The sequence below is a fragment of the Eptatretus burgeri genome, chromosome 16, assembly GCF_056783735.1.
Source record: "Eptatretus burgeri isolate ZD-2024b chromosome 16, Ebu_testis_v1, whole genome shotgun sequence".
In the NCBI taxonomy this organism is placed as follows: domain Eukaryota; kingdom Metazoa; phylum Chordata; class Myxini; order Myxiniformes; family Myxinidae; genus Eptatretus; species Eptatretus burgeri.
Window position 1 is genome coordinate 31,910,998 of NC_140976.1, and position 20,800 is coordinate 31,931,797.

Here is a 20,800-nt window from a genome sequence, read left to right on the forward strand (position 1 = left end):
GATGGTATCACATTCCATACAACATGGGGTTAAAAGGTAACATTAAGCCTCATTTTACATCCACAAACATTGTGTTCCTGTTTATTATAAGCGACATTTCCACCAGTCATGTCCCCTCAATTTTTTTTCCAAATAAAAGCAACCAATACATTAAAACTTAGGGATAGCTACATCTGAACACAGAGGTAAGGATGTGAAATAAAGAAAAGGGAAGCAGAAAAAGGAAAGAGGCAAGGAGGGGGGGGGGAAGATAAACAATTTTTTTTTTTTGCTATAGATGCATACATACTATGTAGATGGCCTCTTAAATAACTCGAGATATTAAAAAGCAAACAGCATTTTGATAACCAAGGCTGCTCAAGATGAAAACAAACAAAATCTAAACGGACATGAAATGCATTTAAATATCAAGAGAATGGAACAGAAAAACAAGCTTGTACCCACAATGCCCAATACATCGCTTGGCATCACTTTATTGATGGACAACGATCCGGTTTCACCTCCTCCTGCAAATACAGGACAAAGACAATGGGATGGAAAGAAGAAAAAAAAAAAACACACACACAAAGGCAGACAAACACCCAAACAACGGCCAAGTCGACATTTCAAGTTTCCAGTCATTGTGGACATATTGCGGCACCGCAAGCACCTCGACGATGCGTCTCTACCCTTGTGGTCAAATTCTGCACCACGAGGAGGGCTCCAAGGATGGGCGGGGTGGGGAAGGGCGGGGCGAAGATATGGGGGGGGTGGGGAAGGGCGGGGCGAAGATATGGGGGGGCGTGGCAGACAAACAATGCAAGCGTGCGAGGAGCGAGGAATACGTGGGGAAGAGCGACACGTCGGAGAACGCAAGATGTGCCGTATCAACCTGGGCGATACAATGGTGGCGTTGGGATAACGGTCAACACACACAGACGTCATATAAAATAATTAAAAAATCAATACATTCACATATGACTGTTTCCATGCGATATATACATTATATATATATATATACATATGTACATACATATACACATGACGTAACGGGATGCGACTCCACCGTGAACGAGTGGACAAACGGAAGGAAGGATGTTCCAGGTGATGGTGTAATGATGGAATCACACACACACACACACACACACAGAGACACACACACACACACACACACACACACACACACACACACACACACACACACACACACACACACACACACACACACACACACACACAACCGCAGTACGTAAAGGACGAACCTTAATAACTTGCGACCCAGTACGTCGGGCACACTCTGCCGTACCCCGGAGGAGCGAGACGGCGAGGTAGGGGCGCTGGGGGGAGAGAGCCCGTGCTGTGGGCTACCCGCCCCCAGCAAAGTGCTCGAACGTCGCTCTGCCTCAGGCTACGTGACACCACTTGTTGTGGAAAAAAAAGATTCGGCCTCGAGGAACAGAGAAAAACACAACCGCAGAGGCAGAGAACGTGGCCCGAAACCAGCTGCTCCGTCCGAGGAGAGCGCGGCGACGGACCAATCAGCGGGAAGCAGAGGGGCGGCCAACACGTAATCTGCTCCCTGATTGGTGAGGACGCTCTGGGTGCACGCCCACCGCGCTTTCACTCCTTATTCGTTCTGTTTTTGTCTCTGCCCTTCGAGTCCCCAATGCAGCGCAAGTGCGGCGAGAAGCGCCGCAGCGTTGCTCACGAGTCTCGAGAGATCTCCATTATTTCGGCTTTCATCCGGCGAAGGACGAACGATAATGGATAAAACGGCAGAAATGAAAAACATTAATCTTCCCCAACGTTCCTTGTATTTTACATTTGTTTTGTTTTTTTCAGACCAATGGTGAAATTCGTTCCTTATTCTTTCGCTCCCCCCCCCCCCGAACGTGTGTTACGAATGGATATTTTTAGCTTCCGTCGATATTATTTCACACAATTATCCCCTTCTGGACCCTGCAGGGGGGATCGGCCGATTCCATAAACATCGTGACGTCATGGCTTGCGTTCCTCCCAGTCGCGATCCTGTCTCTCAGACTGGCATGATCGTCAGTGAGCAAGCATGACGTGATGCTTTTGAATCGCATGCATGGATCATTAAAATTCTATGTATGGACCATCTACATATTACGTACGCACGGGTGGTGGGGTTGGGGAAGTATATCGCCGTTACTCCCCCTCCTCACTCTGCTCCGCCTCCTTTTACCAGGCCCCGCCCTCAGCTGATATGACAGTTGGGGGTCGTTTCGGGTATTGCGTTGTCGCTCATGGGTGTGAGGACTAAATTGGGAAACATAATGATATTGATGTAGGAAATGAAAAGCAGTCAAGAGTAACAAAACAGGAAAGAGGAGGAAACACATTAAAATGGTGTGGAACTGGGAAAAACACAGCGGTTACACGAATTGGAATCTCGGATGGAGGGAGAAGAGGGAATTCCCTTATTTATACAAATCTATCACATCTCGTGGGGAATTTTGTCAAGGTATGGATGGCTTCAGGTGGAGGGGCAGCCACAGCAAAGATTCCACCATTTTGCATACGTAATAAATGTATGGATTTGATATTTGAACTGGAAGGAGCGCAGGGAGTATTTTTATGACCACGCCCCCATTCTCCCCCCGCCCCCCCTGCCATGTTTGAGACACGATCCTCCCCTTATCGACCCCGTTCCTCCCGCTTTATACATGGACATCATCACGTCGCCGTCTCACCATGGGCAATTTATTTATTACGTACCGTACACAAACATGGAAGGATTTTTCATTCGACCCCTCTCCCCCCACTACCGTGTACTACTACTACTACTACTACCACCACTACCACTACTACTGTATTACAACAAAACAGCATCGGGCGACGATGTGGCCTTGGGCGGCACCGAAGTGGTCAATCTTCTTCGATATGAATAATAAGGTTTTGCTTTTCTTCTCCACTCTCGAAGCAGGTCGCTTGGAGAGAAGCAAACCGTTCGGGAATTGTCTCTGTTGCTCTTGATTATTGTGTGTGTGTGTGTGTGTGTGTGTGTGTGTGTGTGTGTGTGTGTGTGTGTGTGTGTGTGTGTGTGTGTGTGTGTGTGTGTGTGTGTGTGTGTGTGCGCGCACGCTCATGACCGCGTCATTTCCAGATCTCCTGCGTACCGCTTCTTCTTCTTCTTCCTTCCTTCCTTTCTGCGCCAGTCCATTATGACAGTGTTGTCCTTTGCTGGCGTTGTTAAGGAAGTGACGTCATCCCGCCAGGTCTGGCCTGACCCGGCTGTGGTGATTTTCCCCTTGCATCAGCACACGCTCTGTTTTGTTTGTTGTGCTCGCTCTGAGAGATTGAACGGTGTTCTCTATTCGAGGAAACGATCCCTGGTGCTTTGGTTTGGCATCGTGATTGGAATGCGGTTATATAGCGAGACCGGCGTGGTGGCGGAGGTTTTTAAGAACCCTGCGTCGTGCTGAAAAGACGAGCGTCTCCGACCGTGCAGATTCCCACGCCATTACGATCATGACTGACGTGATCGAGCCAGTCAGTTGACAGTCAGGCCTGGGTGGTGTACAGATGTCGGAAAGGTTTTCTGTCAGTTTTCTGATTATATTCATGACCGTATGGCTCCCAAACATCGAGCGCCAAGGCAGTATGGCACCTTTCCCTTCAACTGGAACTGAACTCGTTCGAAAATTGGATGCAAAACGTGCATTGTACTATTTCTCTCAACTCGAATTTTGCTTCGTTTCTTGGGGAAAGTTCACATCGGTACAAAAAAAGACAAAAACATCCACCGAGCACGGATTTATTGATGGACGGAGAGGATGTGCCGGTCACGACGACACAAAGCAAACATGTTTACTCGATTCTTTATTTATTTATTTGTACACAGTCTGTGGCTGCTTGGCTACATCATTTTCTGGAGACGCAGCTGTGCCTGTGATGCAGTTCCCCCTATTACCAGGAAGCCGGTGCTCATTTCGCCAACCTCAGAAGGATGACGATCTGAATCAACCCACATGGTGTTAATTCAAGAGTTTACAGGGGCTTGAACTCAAAGACCCGAAGATTTTACGCCAGCCACCTTTGTTAAGCCAACACCAGGCTTATAGTCCATGGGCCCAGGCATATATCGGTACCATCTGAGGAAGCCAAACGTTCGGGCGACTAAGTTATTGGTAGGGACTCTATGATTATTTCAATATGTGATAACCGTTCCAGAAGAGCAGCTTAGTGTATGCATTTTGCATTTTTACCATTTTACCATTCTGAGATATTGACGTTTTGGGGGAAAATAAAAAAAAAAAAAACCAAGGACCACTGGGAGGAAGTGGCAGAGCTGAAGTCCACGCAGGAGGAAGCAGACACCCGAATGCTTCTGCATGCTCTGCATGCAGCAGAGGCTGGGTACAAGGCTGTGGTGATCACTGCTGAAGATACAGATGTCCTCGTGCTGTGTCTTGCCTTCAATAAGGACATCCCATGCCCCGTGTATCAGAAGTGTGGTACGCAAACCTGCACACGGTTCCTAGACATTGACAAGCTTGCTAGATCGATGGGAGACAGTGTCTGTGATGCCCTGGTTGGACTGCACATGTTCTCCGGTTGTGATACAGTCAGTGCCTTTGCAGGCCGGGGAAAAATGGGCGCCTTGAAGCAAATGAAGTCGGATAAGACCTACCCAGAGGCCTTCAGTCAGCTCGGTCATTCATGGGAAGTGTCCACCGAGCTCTTTCAGAAGCTGCAAGAGGTCACCTGCCACATGTACGTGCCGTATACCAACACCACGAAAGTCAATGAACTCCGACATCAACTCTTCTGTGCCAGACGGGGAGAGATAGAGTCCAGTGAGCTTCCACCATGTGAAGACTGCTTCTTCGTGCACGTCCTCCATGCAAACTACCAGGCTGCTATTTGGAGGCGCTGTCTGCAATGCCAATCCTATGTTCCAAGTCCCAAGGGTTGTGGATGGACCACTGATGATGACGGGAAGCTGGGCATCGAGTGGATGCAGGGTTCTCCAGCACCGGATGCAGTATTGCAACTGCTTTCCTGCAAGTGTGGACGGTCGTGCAAACTCCCAGACTGCACGTGCCTTGCCAATAGCCTGAAGTGCACTGACATGTGCAAGTTGCGAACCTGCAGCAACCAGCCCGCGATGTTGAGGAAGAGGTTGTAGACCTCGAGGACTCTGATGCTGATAACAATGATGAAGACTAGACTACTGATCCATGGTGTGAATGTTTTGGCACAATCACAAGGACATTCATGGCTACAAATATGCATGAGTAAAACATAGTACATAAACATGCCACAGTAGCGTGGTGAAATTTGGGTTATCCGTAAATTTCACATTTTGGACGCTTGTTGGAACGAGGGTAGGGGAAGGGCAATTCCTTTAACTGTGGTAAAAACTTGTAAAATGTTCATAAATGTTTTCCTCATACAACATGTGCATGTTGTTGGCTACTGCGGTTCCGTAGCACTACTCAGGGAACTTGTATGACAATATTATGAACTAGTAAATTAAAATGTACTGAAAATCACTAATCAGCAACATTTTGATAGGCCCTATTGTTCGCCCCTCTCTGCCATAAAACAAATTCTGCCTTCAGGAATGACAGAAAGGATTATTCGGATGGTATAAATAAAGCATTTCAGACATGTATTTGTGGTTTGCAGTTCATTCTAGCCCCATGTGGAAACAGCAATTGCATCATAAGTGAATGTTTCTGAGTTTGCCTTTTCGCTTTCATTATGCGGAGGGTGGGTACATTCCAGATATGATAAATACCAATAAGCTGCCAGTCTGCAATGGTTATCACATCAAAATATGATCTATATATATATATATATATATATATATATATATATATATATATATATATATATATATATATATATATATATATATATATATATATATATATATATATATATATATATATATATATATATATATATATATATATATATATATATATATATATATATATATATATATATATATATATATACACCAATTCAAAAATCATAACTAGGATTGGTTTCCTTAGATGGTACCGACAAGTGGAATTTCTGGCCTAAGCCCATAGACTATTACAATTTAGTGCATGTCGAGATGCGAAGTGTTGCTTAATTGTCCCTCGTTACTGCCCTGGAAATGAAGAAAAGAAAGGGAGAACATTGAGAGTTTTAAAATATGTTTATGGAGAGGAATATTAAACATTCCAGGGACTGCAAGAAGAACAAACAAATCAGTGCTTGAAGGAATTAGACCACAAGGTACATTAGAAGAACTTTTTACCCCTCAGCCCAAATTGGCTAAGGGGTATTGTCGTCATAGGCATTGTCCGGGCATCCATCCATCTGTCAACTTTTGGTTTCCGTCGATTTCGAGGAGAACGCCTTGTCTGATTAAATCCATTTTTTGCAGGGTGTGTTGGGGTTGAGTAAAGGAAGGTTCCTTTCCAAAATGGGCGTGCTGCGATTTTCAATATGGCCACCATCTTGAAATTGGTTTGCGTCAAGGGGCTGAGGGGTTACGCCCGCTTTGCGGTGCTATTTTTTGTATATGGAGTCAAGGCTCGTGGAAGAGATAGAACACTGAACAGATCAGGATGCAACAGGACAAAAGTAACAGTAGAGAGAGGGAGGGGGGCACTAGTAGTGGAGTTGAAGGACAAGATACAGGGAGACTTGGACAAACAATGGGTTTGTTGAGGAATGGGGGCAGGAAAGCATGCATGGGGTCGACAAGATGAATACGTAAGGAAACTCCCTCCCTCCTTGTGCTGTTCCTTTTGTCTCAAAAAGGACAAACTGGAAATTTGGAAGGATGAGTGATTTGGTTGGGGTTAATGAGGGTAGAAACGATCATAGTTTTGGATTGGGGATGATCTGAGGTAGGAGTGAACAGCTGTCTTGAAGATCTGGAGGGCAAGGAATTTGTGGGGTGTGGCAAAAGACAAGCAATCTTACAAAAGCAGACACAGAGCAGAGTTATCCTGTTATATCTTCTACAATCTTAATTTATGTTAGGACAGGCACCATCTCACACACACACACACACACACACACACACACACACACACACACACACACACACACACACACACACACACACACACACACACACACACACACACACACACACACACACAGAAGATTAGATAGCCCAGAGAGAAAGAAAGCAGGTGAGGTTAAACGACCTCTCAATACCTCGTGCGGTCGGCAGACAAACACAACCCAGAACACTTCGAGAGGTAGTTGGGAGGAATACTGGTGGTATCGAAGATGTGGGAGTGGGAGGTGTCGTGTGGTGCAATGTGGCAGGTGCAGTGTCTCGCCAGAGGAAAATGGGATTGCGAGTCAGTAATGTTCTTTTTTGTGCATCCACAGAAGACAGGGTAGAGAGGTGGATAGAGAGAGGAGAATAGATGTGTGAGGAGAAAGATCCCTAACCTAGCCATGTAAAGGTCTGTATGTGCCGCGTGTACCTCTGTGGGATGCTCCGCCTGAGCGTTCCCACCTCGGCATATGGCATGTTATCTCCTGCTTATTTATTTTCCAGGGCTCATGGCAACGTGCACTCTGCACTGGTCTGCCTGGCTAAGTGGGGGTGGCGGGATGTCGACAGCACGGCAGGGAGTCTCGAAGGATGGCAGTCGCCCTGGATCAAGCTCTCTCGAAGAAGAAGCACATTCTGGACGGCAATCGCACACCAATAATGTTCTGAAGAAGAGCGAGACTCTAACGGCTCCGCGCTACCCCTTTTATAAGCCATGGGCGAAGGGTGGGCGATAATCGGAAAGCGACGCGCTGTGGCCCAATAGAGGATCAAGATTTGGGCCACAGCGGCCCAAGCCATGCCCTGCCAGGCTCCGGTACCAGAAACTGGCTCAGATGCCCACCAGCTTTGACATGGCTTAGAACTCCTCACTAAACATGGGGGTATGCTCCCCGAGTCGCACCCCGGCCCTGAACGTGCACTAAGTGCAGTCTGAAGTTGGGATGGCAGCAGACTTTCTCTTCGCCACCCACGGGCTCCTTCATGAGCCAAAATGCACACCCGGGACCCGAAACAAACTCCCAGATCGCCCTTCTCATGACCCCTCCTCTTTGCCCTTGGTCTTGCCATGGTCTGACAACTGGATGAGGGCTGTATCCATTCCGGATGCTCATCTGGGATGTTCCCGGTGAGAAGTGGTGGGGCTATCAGCATCTGTTGCGTGGTCGAGCATTGCATGGCGCCGAGGACAGTCGCCATGTTCCTAAAAACATGTTTTAGGAACTGCGCGGTGTTCCTAAAAATAGAGTGGCGATTGTAGTGATGCAGAGGTACGAGGGGGTGCAGGAATATTTTTCCCGTGTATGGGAGGCGTTTGTGGTCAAAGTTGTGAGGTTTGGTGAGAGGTGTGGAGTAAGGTGAGGTGCTGGTTGGAAATTGGCACGCAGATTCGAATGAAATAATGGTGCACGATTCCCTTGCACGGGTTGTGCAGTGTGCAGTGGGGATGTGGATGATCCGAGCCACGGGAGGCATCGTGGTGTGCTTAAAAACAATTGCCTATTGAATGGTGTGTGTGCTTGCATGCTTGTTATGTACTATGGCTAAAAGGAAAGGGTTAGAGTAGGAATCAGAGATATTTATTAGACCTAACTCCGAGACCCACGCAACGCACTTCGTCCTGTTAACCCACGAGACATGAGGGGAGGACTAACGACATGAATACTAATGAAACTAGAAGGGCACTCGGTTTTGCGCATACCTCCACCACGTAATGCCTGATCCACGAGAATATATCAGGCCAAATACATTTTTGAAATAACATGCTATACAGCACTATATCGTTTTGGCCCTGTCTCTCGATGGTGAAGAATCACTTTAAAATTAAATAACTCTCATATCCAGATCCGGATTTGGCTCTTCACCAAAATCGAATCAATTCGTCCTTGCGACACACCCAACCTGTTCATCAAGTTTCGTCGAATCTGTCCACAACTTTTAGAGATATCGTGCTATATATCGGTGTAGCCCTATCTTTCAATGGTGAAGAATCACTTTAAAATTCTAGTAGTCGGATCCGGATCCGGATGTTCACCAAAATCTAATGAATTCTTCCTTGTCACACACCCAACCTGTCCACCAAGATTCATCCGAATCCATCAACAACTTTTAGAGATATCGTGCTATATATCAGCATTGCCCTATCTTTCAATGGTGAAGAATCACTTTAAAATTCTAGTAGTCGGATCCGGATCCGGATGTTCACCAAAATCTAATGAATTCTTCCTTTTCACACACCCAACCTGTCCACCAAGATTCATCCGAATCCATCAACAACTTTTTGAGATATCCTGTACACAAACAGACAAACAAACAAACACAGACAAACAGACAGAAAAGGGTGAAAACATAACCTCTTCACCTTCGGTGGTGGAGGTAATAACTTCCTGGGGATCACCGTATGTTGGGTGCCATTGCCTTAGAGGCATGCGCTTTTGCAGAGCCGCAACAATATTCATACCAATATACTTTTTTACAACGTAATACTGCAGTTAAAACCAATGATGGTTCAACAGTACTTTTGGTAGTCCATTGGCCAGCAGGAGGTACCATCAGAAACTACATTGTCAACCTCAGTCTTCTTGAGAAAAGACTGTTAACAGAAGATGTGTACCTCTTATTTTACTGATACTATCCATACAGTATGAAGACAACAGCAAGGTCAACAAGAGCAAGAGAAGCAAGCAGAGTATATCAACTTGGATTGGATATGTAATTGCCATTGTTGGTGTCACAGAAAACAAGGTGCAACTGATCGAGATGATTTGCACAGAGCTTACAAAGGATGCTTTCCTTCACAAGAAATGTCTGCAAGGTCACACACGTGATAATTGGCCAATGGAAGACTCCTGACATGGACATGACATGGACACAACCCATGAAGAGGCAGATGTGATTGTAGTTCAGCAACTTCTCCTTGTTGCCAAAGACCAACCATGGGGAATCACTGTTATGTCAGGTGACACAGATGTATTAGTGCTGCTCTTGCATTATTACCTCACTGAGAATATTCAAACCTTGGTAACTATTGAGTCCCCAATAAAAGAGTCAACATTGATATTGGGAAAACTGCTGACAAACGTAGAACAATAATTAATCGATGAGCTCATGGCAGCTCATGTATTGTCTGGGTGTGACACTGTTGCGTGCTGCTTTGGCATCGGCAAAGGGGCATCTCTTAAGATTCTTCACTCTGGTCATTCATTGTCTTTTCTTGGAAGAATGGATGCTCCAATGTCAAATGTGGTGAAGTAAGCCACTGAATTAATGACTGCTTGTTATTGAGTAACAGGCTGTGTGTGATACCATGTCAGAAGCGTGAATGGCAGTTTGGACTTCCAAAACACTGTTAAAAGTTGTACATTACCTCCAAAACTGAGTTCACTGCCACCCACGACTGAAGCATTTATTGAAAATGTGAAGCGGACACATTATCGAGCAAGTCTCTGGCGATCTGTGAAACAGAGACCCACCAGATCATGATGTTGAGATGTATGGCTGGAAAAAGGATGAGAGTACCAAATCGTTGGTGCCTGGAACAGTACAAGCCAACATTCCTCTTGCACCTGATGCTGTCTTGTGATTGATCAAGTGCAACTGTAAAAGTGATGAGAGTCCATGCAGCACTTTGCTGGGTCGGGAAGGAAGGAAGAAGAAATCAACCTTGTTGGGTAGGGTTTAGCAAAAAGAGGAAGAGGCAGACCTTATATGAACTGGATGGATGGTGTAATGGCTGCAACCAAGCTTTCTCTGCCAGAGCTTTGGGAAGCAGTGCATGATGGGGATGTTTGGAGAAATTTGATCGTGTATGTCACCAGAAGTCGGATGTGACTTTGGTGAACTACATAACTGCTCTCAAACCCCGTTGCTTAGGACTTTACTTCAGTGGATGGTCAGCCTAATATATTTTTTTTTTTTCTAGGGCGTACTTGAGCTGGTTGTTAGTAGTCGCATTGATAAGGTATCTCTTAAGTGCATTCCATTTTGTCGGCGCTTCTGCCAGAGAAAGCTTTTTGTCTTCGTTGGGATCTGCATAGCGGTGCAGTTAAGCTCAAAATCTTACACTTTGAGAAAAAGCATGAAGCACATGAATACTTTGACCCAAACTGAACATACTATTTGGATATATGTCAGCAGTGCCCCCTAGTGGACAGACCAGCAATAAATAGAAATCTTCAAGACAGCTGTTCACGACCATCTCAGGCCATTCCCCATCCACAACTCTGATCTTTCCTACCCCCATCAACCCTCTCCAACCCCAGTTTTTTCTGTGTTTCTAGTTTCTCCTTCCACTTCTGTGATTGACATTTTGTGACTGTATCCATCTTGTTCACTGCGCATGTGTCCTCCTCTTGCTCTCATTCTTCCCCCCACATCCCTGTTTCTCCAAGTCTCCCTCTATTTTCATCACCCAACCTTGCTGTTGGTGTGTTCCCCCTACCCCTTCTTTGTAATATTCATTTCACTATGTTACATAATGATCCATTCTGTGTTGTAGCTCCATGAACCTCGACACGATACAAAAAAAAAAAACCGAATAATGTCACAATGTTTGACATTGTGATGGATTAAAGGATGTGACGCGCGATCACGTGTCGTGCGGTTAGATAAAACCGAGATGCCGCGCGGTCGGCATCACGTTTTGTCTGAGCAGGAAGCAAACAGCTGATGTGAAACAACTTTATAAACAACTATCAGAGAACCAACCCTCCATGTGGATGGAAGTTTGTGCATGACTTTCTGAAAAAGGTAGTCTGTATATGAAATATCATGTAATCAAGTTGCTTGTGGAACCTCTAATAAAAGGGAGACAGTTCTAATTTGGATCATGTTCAGTATGCATAATAGGAGTTTCTCATCCTATCTGTGGTCCTTGGTCTCGGAATAGTTACTGGACAGAGTAATGGGACTTGTCTGCCACAATGGAGAGATAATCCAAGTAATAACACCTATAAGAAATTTGAAGAAAAAAAAAAGATTTTGAATTTTTTTGTGATAAATATTTTGTATAAAAACAAAGTCGGGACCAACCCCCTGAGTACACCCTGAAAAATTGGTGTCGATCGACCAAAGGGTCTCGGAGCAGTTACCGGACATCTAGACCGCTCTGTTATATATTGTTATGGTCGTGGGGGTAGATGGAGGAATTTCATAGGAAAGTTCAGATTATATGGAGTTGTTTGGTCTGTGGACGTGTCAGAGACATCTCGATGTAGATTGTAAATTAAGTTGGAAAACTGTGAGCTTAAGTGTTACGTGTCACTACAGTGGGGATGGTGTGGTGTTAATAAGATAGGGATTAAGGATCATTTCTCCTTGTATGTCATTACCCCCTGTGACCGATTCCTACGTTTTTGCATTTTTACAAGCCAGCCATGAAGGAGTTGCGTTTTTATACCAACAACAACCACAACCACAAGCAAGCCAAACGTACCGAGCAGGCAGAAGCCCTGCCTTCCCAGGTTTTGTGCCAGCAAGCCACACCCAGAGATGGAATAAGGGTGAGGTTTGCTATAGTAGTTGTGAGAGGAACATGGCTGGGATGGAGGATCTTGCTTTGCTCTCCTCTCGGAACGACGACATGGCTGCGTGATTCTCGTGTCATGCAGTGAATTATCTCGCGTGGTGGAGCAAGATGCTGGCCATTGAATTTGGGCTAAATCATGAGAGACGGACCTCAAATCCTCGTGTGCATCACCAAACGGAGCGGCACCATTCTGCAGGGAGCGTATCGGCAAGTGTGATCGACGAGGAAACCGCACGGTGGTCTCTGAGCCCCGGCATTGAATATCGCCTCATGAATTGCCTGATGCATGTTTTCCGCTGCGAGAGAGTGGTTTGGCGCCATTTAGGCCGTGTCTACCCATGCAGGACGAAGCGCCTCTATTGCAAAGTTCCATAAAGACCATCTCTGGACCAAGATAAGTGCCAGAATAAAGGGAGGATTTGCTTTTCTTTTATTTTGTTTCCTCTTGTCTGTATTTAAGTCCGTGTGTAGAGGCACCTCGACTTAGACTTTAGTTAACTTCACGTATTATTATTACACGAGCAAATACAACCTGCCGCTTCGGTATTGAGGAGGAGGGTTGAGAGATGGAGGGAAGGGAGGAAGAGGAAGAGAGGAGAGAGGGAGGGGATAGAGAGGAGGAGGAGGAGATTGGGACCATACAGTACTCTGTGGAGAACATTGGTACTGCTTAATCAGTCTCCTTGGCTTTTAGGCACAATCCTGGACGGGTCGCCACTCCGACACAGGATACCAGCATGCTGGCACTCATTTTGCCGACCTGACAGTTAACTAGACTAGTTAACCCCACCTGGTATTAATTCAACAGCTGAGCGAAATTTTGAACTCAGGACCCTAGGATCCAAAGCCCGCCACCCTAACCATGAAGCCAACACCAGGCAGGAGTGAGGGGAAGCTAGGAAGGGGAGAACAGCAAGGAAGGGGGGGGTGGGGAGAGCTTATTCCTCACCAAACGTTGCTATACCACGAGAAGGAGGGATGTGAGGAGGGGAGGTGAGTGGGTGAGAGAGAGAGAGAGAGAGAGAGAGAGAGAGAGAGAGAGAAAGAGAAAGAGAAAGAGAAAGAGAGAGAGAGAGAGAGAGAGAGAGAGAGAGAGAGAGAGAGAGAGAGAGAGAGAGAGAGAGAGAGAGAGAGAGAGAGAGAGAGAGAGAGAGAGAGAGAGAGAGAGAGAGAGAGAGAGATGAAAAAAAAACGAAAGAGTAGAAAAAAAAAAGAGAAGAAAATAAATGAAGAAAAATCGAAAAAACACAACGACACAACAGAGTTTGTAAATTAATCCGCTGCACATCTGCAAAAACTTTGATGTCCCAGTTCCAGAAAATTTGTGGGAAAATGAACCAAAAGTAATCACTGAAAACATGGAAGTCCCTACTGCTCACGTACGAACTAATGATCCCATCGAGTGTGAACATCAAAAACAAAGCGTTGCGAACAGCTATCATACTTAGGTACAAAAAAGAGAAGGAGGCATTGGTTATTGAGGTGTTAATACCAGTGATTTTGGACTAAATGATGCAGAAATCAAGAAAATGACCAAACACCAAGACCTCAATAATGAAGTGAGAAGATCCTGGAAGCTGAAGAATGCCAAAGTTGTACCAGTGACAGCTGGACCTTCAGGAATGATGACAAATAACCTCACAGATATATTAAACATCGGGGCAGTACACCTGGGCACTCACCTAGTAGCGGCTGGATAAGATAACCAGGCAACCACTGGTAGGCATGAATGACCCACAAAATATATCATGGAGAAGAAAGTAAATACCTATGGATGTTTTTTAATGTCATGAACAAACTCTGGCACATCACGGGTGATAAAGGTTGTGGTCAAGTTTCATCGAAATTGTGTGTGTGGCTTCAGAAAAGAAAGGAAATATATATTTTGAGAGGCAACCCCCCCTTCCCCTCTCAACCCTCCTATGAAACCCCTTAGACTCCAATTTTTTTTAATGTCATGAACAGACTTTGGTACATCATGGGTGGTGAAGATGGTGTCCGGGGCTCAGCGACGATCTTGAAGAGAGCCCTCGACACAAAACTTTGAGCCCTCCCGGGAGAACTCCATTCCACATTCTGAAACCTGCACATGTAGATACCAATCACACACACACACACGCACGCACGCACGCACGCACGCACGCACGCACGCACGCACGCACGCACACACACACACACACACACACACACACACACACACACACACACACACACACACGCACGCACACACGCACGCACGCACGCACACACACACACACACACACGCACGCGCACACACACACACACACACACACACACACACACACACACACACACACACACACACACACGCACACACGCACGCACGCACACACACACTGCCTTTTATTCGTATAGATTCTGGCTTTTACCCTTGTAAACATTTATATCTTAATTAAATCCCCACGTTTATTTGAAGTAGCTGTGTCCATGTATTTGTCATGGGGTTCGAGTATAAACCCCTTGTGCTGTGCTTCCATGCGCCTCCGTCGCTCCGATGTCCCCTGATGTTAGCGTTGGTACAGGATTGAACAAAATTGCGTACATTAATACAGCACGTTCAATCGGGTCATACTAAACAATGCCTGGACACCACCCAACCAGAGGGGTCTGTAGGTGGTGGAGGGGCGTTGGGAAGTGGTAAGCATGAGGGAAGGGGAAGGGAAGGAAGGTTTTTCCTTCAATCGTTGAAAAAAACCGCACCAGTGTTCATGCCTTTATTTAATTTCCACACATACGATAAACTCTACAATCCCTTAACCTGAGATGAATTGCGGAATCGATCTGAGCAGAAGTTCTGACTGGTTACAAAAAAAAAAATCTTTCATTTCTCCAAATTTCACATTCTTTGACACCCCTTTCTCTCCTCGACCTCCAGAGAGTTGTATGGTGGAGGAGGGGTTTGGGAGGAGGATAGCATGAGGGGAGGAAAGGGAAAGCAGTGAGATGGGAGGGGAAGGCAGCATGAGGGGAGGGGAAGGCAGTGTGTGGGGAGGGGAAGGGAAGGCAGTGCGTGGGGAGGGGAAGGGAAGGCAGCACAGGGGAAGGAACGGGCTATATCACATTAGATGTACATGTATCCAATTTAATTATTGCCTTTGTGTTATCGATTCCAGACTTCTTCCAGAAAACAGCCCAGCTAGGTCTGGAGATTAGATTACATTGGTGATTAGACCAGGCCTATTTTAGCCAAATACAGGGGTCCCTACTATCCGTTGTTTCGCATACAAGTCCATAAGTTACTTCGGAACATTTTCATTATACATTCAACAATGCCCTGCACTCATGGACATTGGATGGGAGACCAGTTACCAGTTGTTCCACCCCACAATGCACTGTGTCCTCCCCCTCTCTCTCTCAGACCCTGTAATGTAAAGCAGTTCCTGCGGCTCGATCTGGATCGCGTTAATCTGGCGAGACCCGCAATGCTGTTTGAAATAAAAGACAGTTGTCTTACATGGTGTCAGAAGTTAACCGGACCTGCTGGCGTTTCTGAACTTTGAATACCCGACTATCGATTGGGATGCAGCTAATTTATTTGGAGAATTCACTCAGTTTTGAGACCACGTTCAGTTCGTGTTCATGGGCCCGTTATTGGAGCTAAACCCAAAGCAAAAAGCCGGATGGCTGAGCACATGGATTGGTGCTCATGGCCGTGAGGTTTATAAAACGTTCACATCGGAGGAGACTCAGAAAGATAATCCCTACAAGGTACTCGATAATTTTGAAACGTATGTGCGACCGAGAAAGAACAAGCGGATCGCCCGGCACCTGCTCAAGCAGCGGAAACAAAAGAGTGAGGAGACCTTTGATAACTTTGTAAAGGACCTGAGGATTATTCTCATGGACTGCGATTATGTCGATCCCGAAGGACATTGTAATAGATGCGATCGTTGATATAATTTTTGAATCCAGGGTGCAGGAGAGGTTACTGGATCAAGGTGAAGGACTGTCACTAGCAAAGGCTCTGGAGATTGGACAACAGTTGTTTGAGTTGTCTCGCAGGCAAATCCGCATCGTGCGGAATGAAGATAACTACAAACTTGGAGTGTCAGCGATCACAGCTCAGACCAAATCACATCCTAAACCTTGTGCCTCATCATCGCAGCTGCAAGCATTTATATTAAAGCATGTGGTTGATGTGGCAAGGATGAGTGGCATTTGTGGAACCAAGAGAAATGTCCTGCAGTCGGCTCCGCCTGTTCCTATTGCAAACGGCCAAACCATTGGATGTTGGTCTGCCATCGGCGACAGCGACTGAGCAAAACACTCCTCGTCGATGCTGGAGAAAACGAGGAACAACTACCTGAAGGCAATTCGGAGGTTCTTTGAATATACAAGGTTGGCAACATCGGCACTCTGGCAGATGACAAATGGTCCCAGACTGTCAGAGTCGGTGGCATTGTGAACATTACCTTCCGTATTGATACAGGCGAAAGGTGCATTGTACTTACACTCGGGGATTTTCAAAGACTACCAGTTAACACTGAACTTTACAAGTCTAAGAGAACCATGAGGACTTACTCCAACCACATCATTCGGCCAATTGCTTCCACGGATCTTTCCCTGGAATTTTAGGGGAGGTCTGTAATAGCTTCATGCGAGATGGTCAATCTGGATCGGGAGAACGTGATATCGGGGGAGACCACTGAGAACCTTGGCCTCATTGATCGACTGAGTTCCCTGGCAGGGGTTCATCAGTGGTTGATGAATCGGTTCCCCCAGAGCTTCAAGATTTTCCAGATATCATCGGTATGTCAGGTATCCTACCAGGGGTCTACCGAATCAAAATACACCCAACAGCCAATGGGGTTGTACATGCTGCACGTCGGCAACCCGCTGCGCTAATGCCTAGGATCATCGAAGAATTGAACAAAATGGTGGATAACGGCTACATAACTCCGGTGGGGGAACCAACTAATTGGGTTAGCTCAATGGTAGCTGCACTTCGCAATGGCAAGCTAAGAATATGTTTGGATCCTAGAGATCTCAACAAGGCCATTAAACGTGAACATTATCCCATGAAGATGGTTGAAGAGGTGGTTTCCAACACACCAAAAGCCAACTTATTCTCAGTATTGGATGCAAAGACTGGGTTTCTACAGATTCTCCTGGATGAAGGGTCATCAAAACTGACGACCTTCAATACACCGATGGGACGTTTTCGTTGGCTGAGGCTACCATTTGGTTTGAAATGTGCCCCAGAAATATTTCAGCGTATTATGGATCAAATGTTGGATGGCATTATTGGAGCTTCAGCGATCATGGGCGATATCTTTATTGATTACAGGACGAGATCGAGATCATCACGACAGCATTTTAAAGCAAGTCATGGAGAGGGTTACATCCTACAACCTCAGAATGAACATGCAAAAATGCAAAGTTTTCCAAAAGGAGGTTCATTATGTCAGGCATCTACTTACTGCATACAGACTCAAGCCTGACCCCTCAAGAATCGAAGCCCTCCGTAATATTCCTATTCCACGGAATAAAGAGGATGTGCGGCGTTTCCTTGGATTCTTTGCTTACCTGGCTGAATTTATTCCTCAACTGAGTGAAGTCAATGCACCACTTCAAGCTTTACTGAGAGCTGATAGTATTTTTGACTGGCAACCTGCACGGGACCAAGCTTTCCATAAACACAAACTGTTGGATCTCTGCTGTCAGCATCCTCTACTGAGATACTATGGTATGAAGGCACCAGTGGAGATCCATGTGGATGCAAGTCAAAGCGGTCTCGGTGGTGTCTTAATGCAGGAGGGAAGCCGGTTGCGTACTCCTAGTCTACACTTCGCGATCCCTCTCAGAGGTGGTCAGGTCAGGTATGGGAGCATGTGCCAGAACAGCGCGTCGCTGCGTCCACTTTCCGCCGGTACTCCAGGGGCCTCCGTCTGGCCATCCCCCAGGCAGATGCCAGGCCCATCCCCATCTCCTTGAGATGATGGTCAACCTGCTGCAACCATGAGGCACGTGGTCGGCCCACTGGCCTCCTCCACTCATGAGACTCCCTCGCTGAGAGAATCTGGTGAGCAGGATCAGCGTCAGGAAAACGAGCCACATGTCCATACAGCCGCAGCTGACGCTCACGGACTATGCAGGTAACAAATCTCATCCGAGTCTCTCTCAGCAACCGCTCGTTGGACACAAAATCCGACCAGCGATAGCCAAGGATTCTCCGAAGAGACCTGGTACCAAAGGAATTAAGTCTCCGTCTCAGATCCTTGGTCAAAGTCCAAGTCTCGCACCCATAGAGCAAGACTGGAAGTACCAAGGACCTGAAGACTCGGACTTTCGTCCTCCCGCACAGGTATCGGCAGCGCCACACCCCATGATCCAGTGAATCCATGACTCCCCAGGCCCGACCCAGACGTCTATTGACCTCCGGCTCACAACCTGCGGAGACATGAATATCACTGCCAAGGTAAGTGAATCTATCCACGACCTCAACATCCTCACCACAAACAGACACAGACAGGACAGCAGCATCCAAGATGTCACCGAAAGCCTGGATCTTTGTTTTGACCCAAGAAATCCGTAATCCCAACGGCTCCGACTCCTCATTCAGCACCTCGAGGGCCCCCAAGAGGATGTCTAAAGTCTCCGCAAAGATGACTGCATCATCTGCAAAATCAAGGTCCGAGATCTTGACATTGCCAAACGATGCACCACAACTTGATCTCTCCAACATCCTCCCAAAAATCCAGTCCATACAAGTGCTGAAAAGTGTGGGGGCAAGTACACATCCCTGACGAACTCCAGTAACAACTGGAAATAAGTCAGAGGCGGTACCACCACACTTCACAGCACTCTCAGTACCAGAGTAGAGTTCAGACATCAGATCGATCAGTTTCGGTGGCACCCCACGAAGACCAAGAATCCTCCAGAGGACATCCCGATTCACTGAATCGAACGCTTTACAGAGATCAACATAGGCTGCAAGCAGCCCCTGCCGAAACTCTCGTCTGCGTTCAGTGAGGACACGAAGAGCAAGGATACGGTCAATCGTTGACCTCTTTGGTGTAAAGCCTGACTGCTCTGGACGCTGGTGCTCAAGCAGATGGTGGCAAACCCTATCAAGAATTATCCGAGCAAAGACCTTGCCCGGCACTGAGAGCAGCGTCACCCCTCGGTAGTTGTTGCAGTCTTGGCGATCACCCTTCCCTTTCCAGAGAGGGACAACAAGGCCCCTCTTCCAGTCAGTTGGGATGATGCCTGTGTTCCAGGCAGAGCACAAAACTGCATGCAACGACACGAGTGCAGCATATCCACCAGCCTTGAGAAGTTCGGCATGGATGCCACAGATCCCTGGAGCTTTGCCCCGTTTCAACTGGTTCACCGCAGCCCGTGTTTCCACAAGCGATGGTGGACCACAGTTGATTCGAGGGTCAGCAACAGGGATTGTAACACCCTTGACGTCCAACTCGACAGCTGGGGGATCAGCCTGGTACAACGGCTCAAAGTAACCGGCCCAGCGGGCCTTCACTTCAGACTCCTCTGTCAAGAGCCTACCACTCTCTGCTCGAACTGCAGTGCTCCGAGGGATGGGCTTGGATGAACGTAATGCGCGAATTCCCCTGTAAGCGGGACGAGAATCACCTGTCCACAGGTGATGCTCTACCCCCTCACAGATTCCTCGCACATAGGCCTCCTTGTCCACCCTCAGTGCACCTACAGTTTTACGCCTCAGCTCCCTGAACAGCTCAGCTCTGCCATACAGCCTGGCCCTGCGACTCTGGTCAATGGTATCCAGTGTCCCTTGAGAGACAAAATTCTTCTTTGCCCTGCGGTGAACTCCAAGGCATCCACCGGCAACATCAAGGACGGTGGTCTTGAAGGTGCTCCACAACTCTTCAGGACCCCCCAAAGCACCCAGACCCCCCAAGTGTCCACTCAGCCTGTTCGCAAACTCCTCAGCTACTCTCTCATCCCTGAGCTTGGCAACATCCAGCCGAGGCTGGGATGGTACCATTCTCCAGGATTTAAGGTGCAGCTTTAGAGTTGCTACAACAAGCCTGTGGTCAGTATTGAGGAACTGAGCACTCCGGTAGACCCTGCAGTTCTGGATCATCCTCCAACGACCGTCAATGAGGACATGGTCAATCTCCTTTGCCACACCGCCAGCGTTGGAATACCAAGTCCAGCGATGAGCTTGTGGGCGCTGAAACCATGAACCAGCCACCCTAAGTCCATGACTTCTTGCAAAGTCAAGGAACTTAGTGCTATTCTGGTTC

At 46.9% G+C, this 20,800-nt stretch overlaps 1 protein-coding gene and 1 pseudogene across 5 annotated transcripts in view; one reads left to right on the top strand and one right to left on the bottom strand.

The window, feature by feature from the left end:
* Positions 1 to 1,508, bottom strand: part of YPEL1 (yippee like 1) — a 95,744-nt gene extending 94,236 nt beyond the window's left edge. The window contains exons 1-2 of one of the 5 annotated variants that reach the window (XM_085860620.1): positions 1,242 to 1,494; positions 445 to 506 (exon numbers count right to left, since the gene is read on the bottom strand). In XM_085860620.1, coding sequence (XP_085716746.1) covers positions 445 to 468 — 24 coding nt within the window. In that variant the 5' untranslated portion in view covers positions 469 to 506; positions 1,242 to 1,494. Of the gene's footprint in view, positions 1 to 440; positions 507 to 1,241 lie in introns of those variants that run through there. The other 4 variants (XM_085860615.1, XM_085860614.1, XM_085860618.1 and 1 more) reach the window with 4 other exon arrangements.
* A 14,535-nt stretch (positions 1,509 to 16,043) lies between these two features.
* Positions 16,044 to 16,830, top strand: LOC147010824 (uncharacterized; annotated as a pseudogene).
* Positions 16,831 to 20,800: the final 3,970 nt, after the last annotated feature.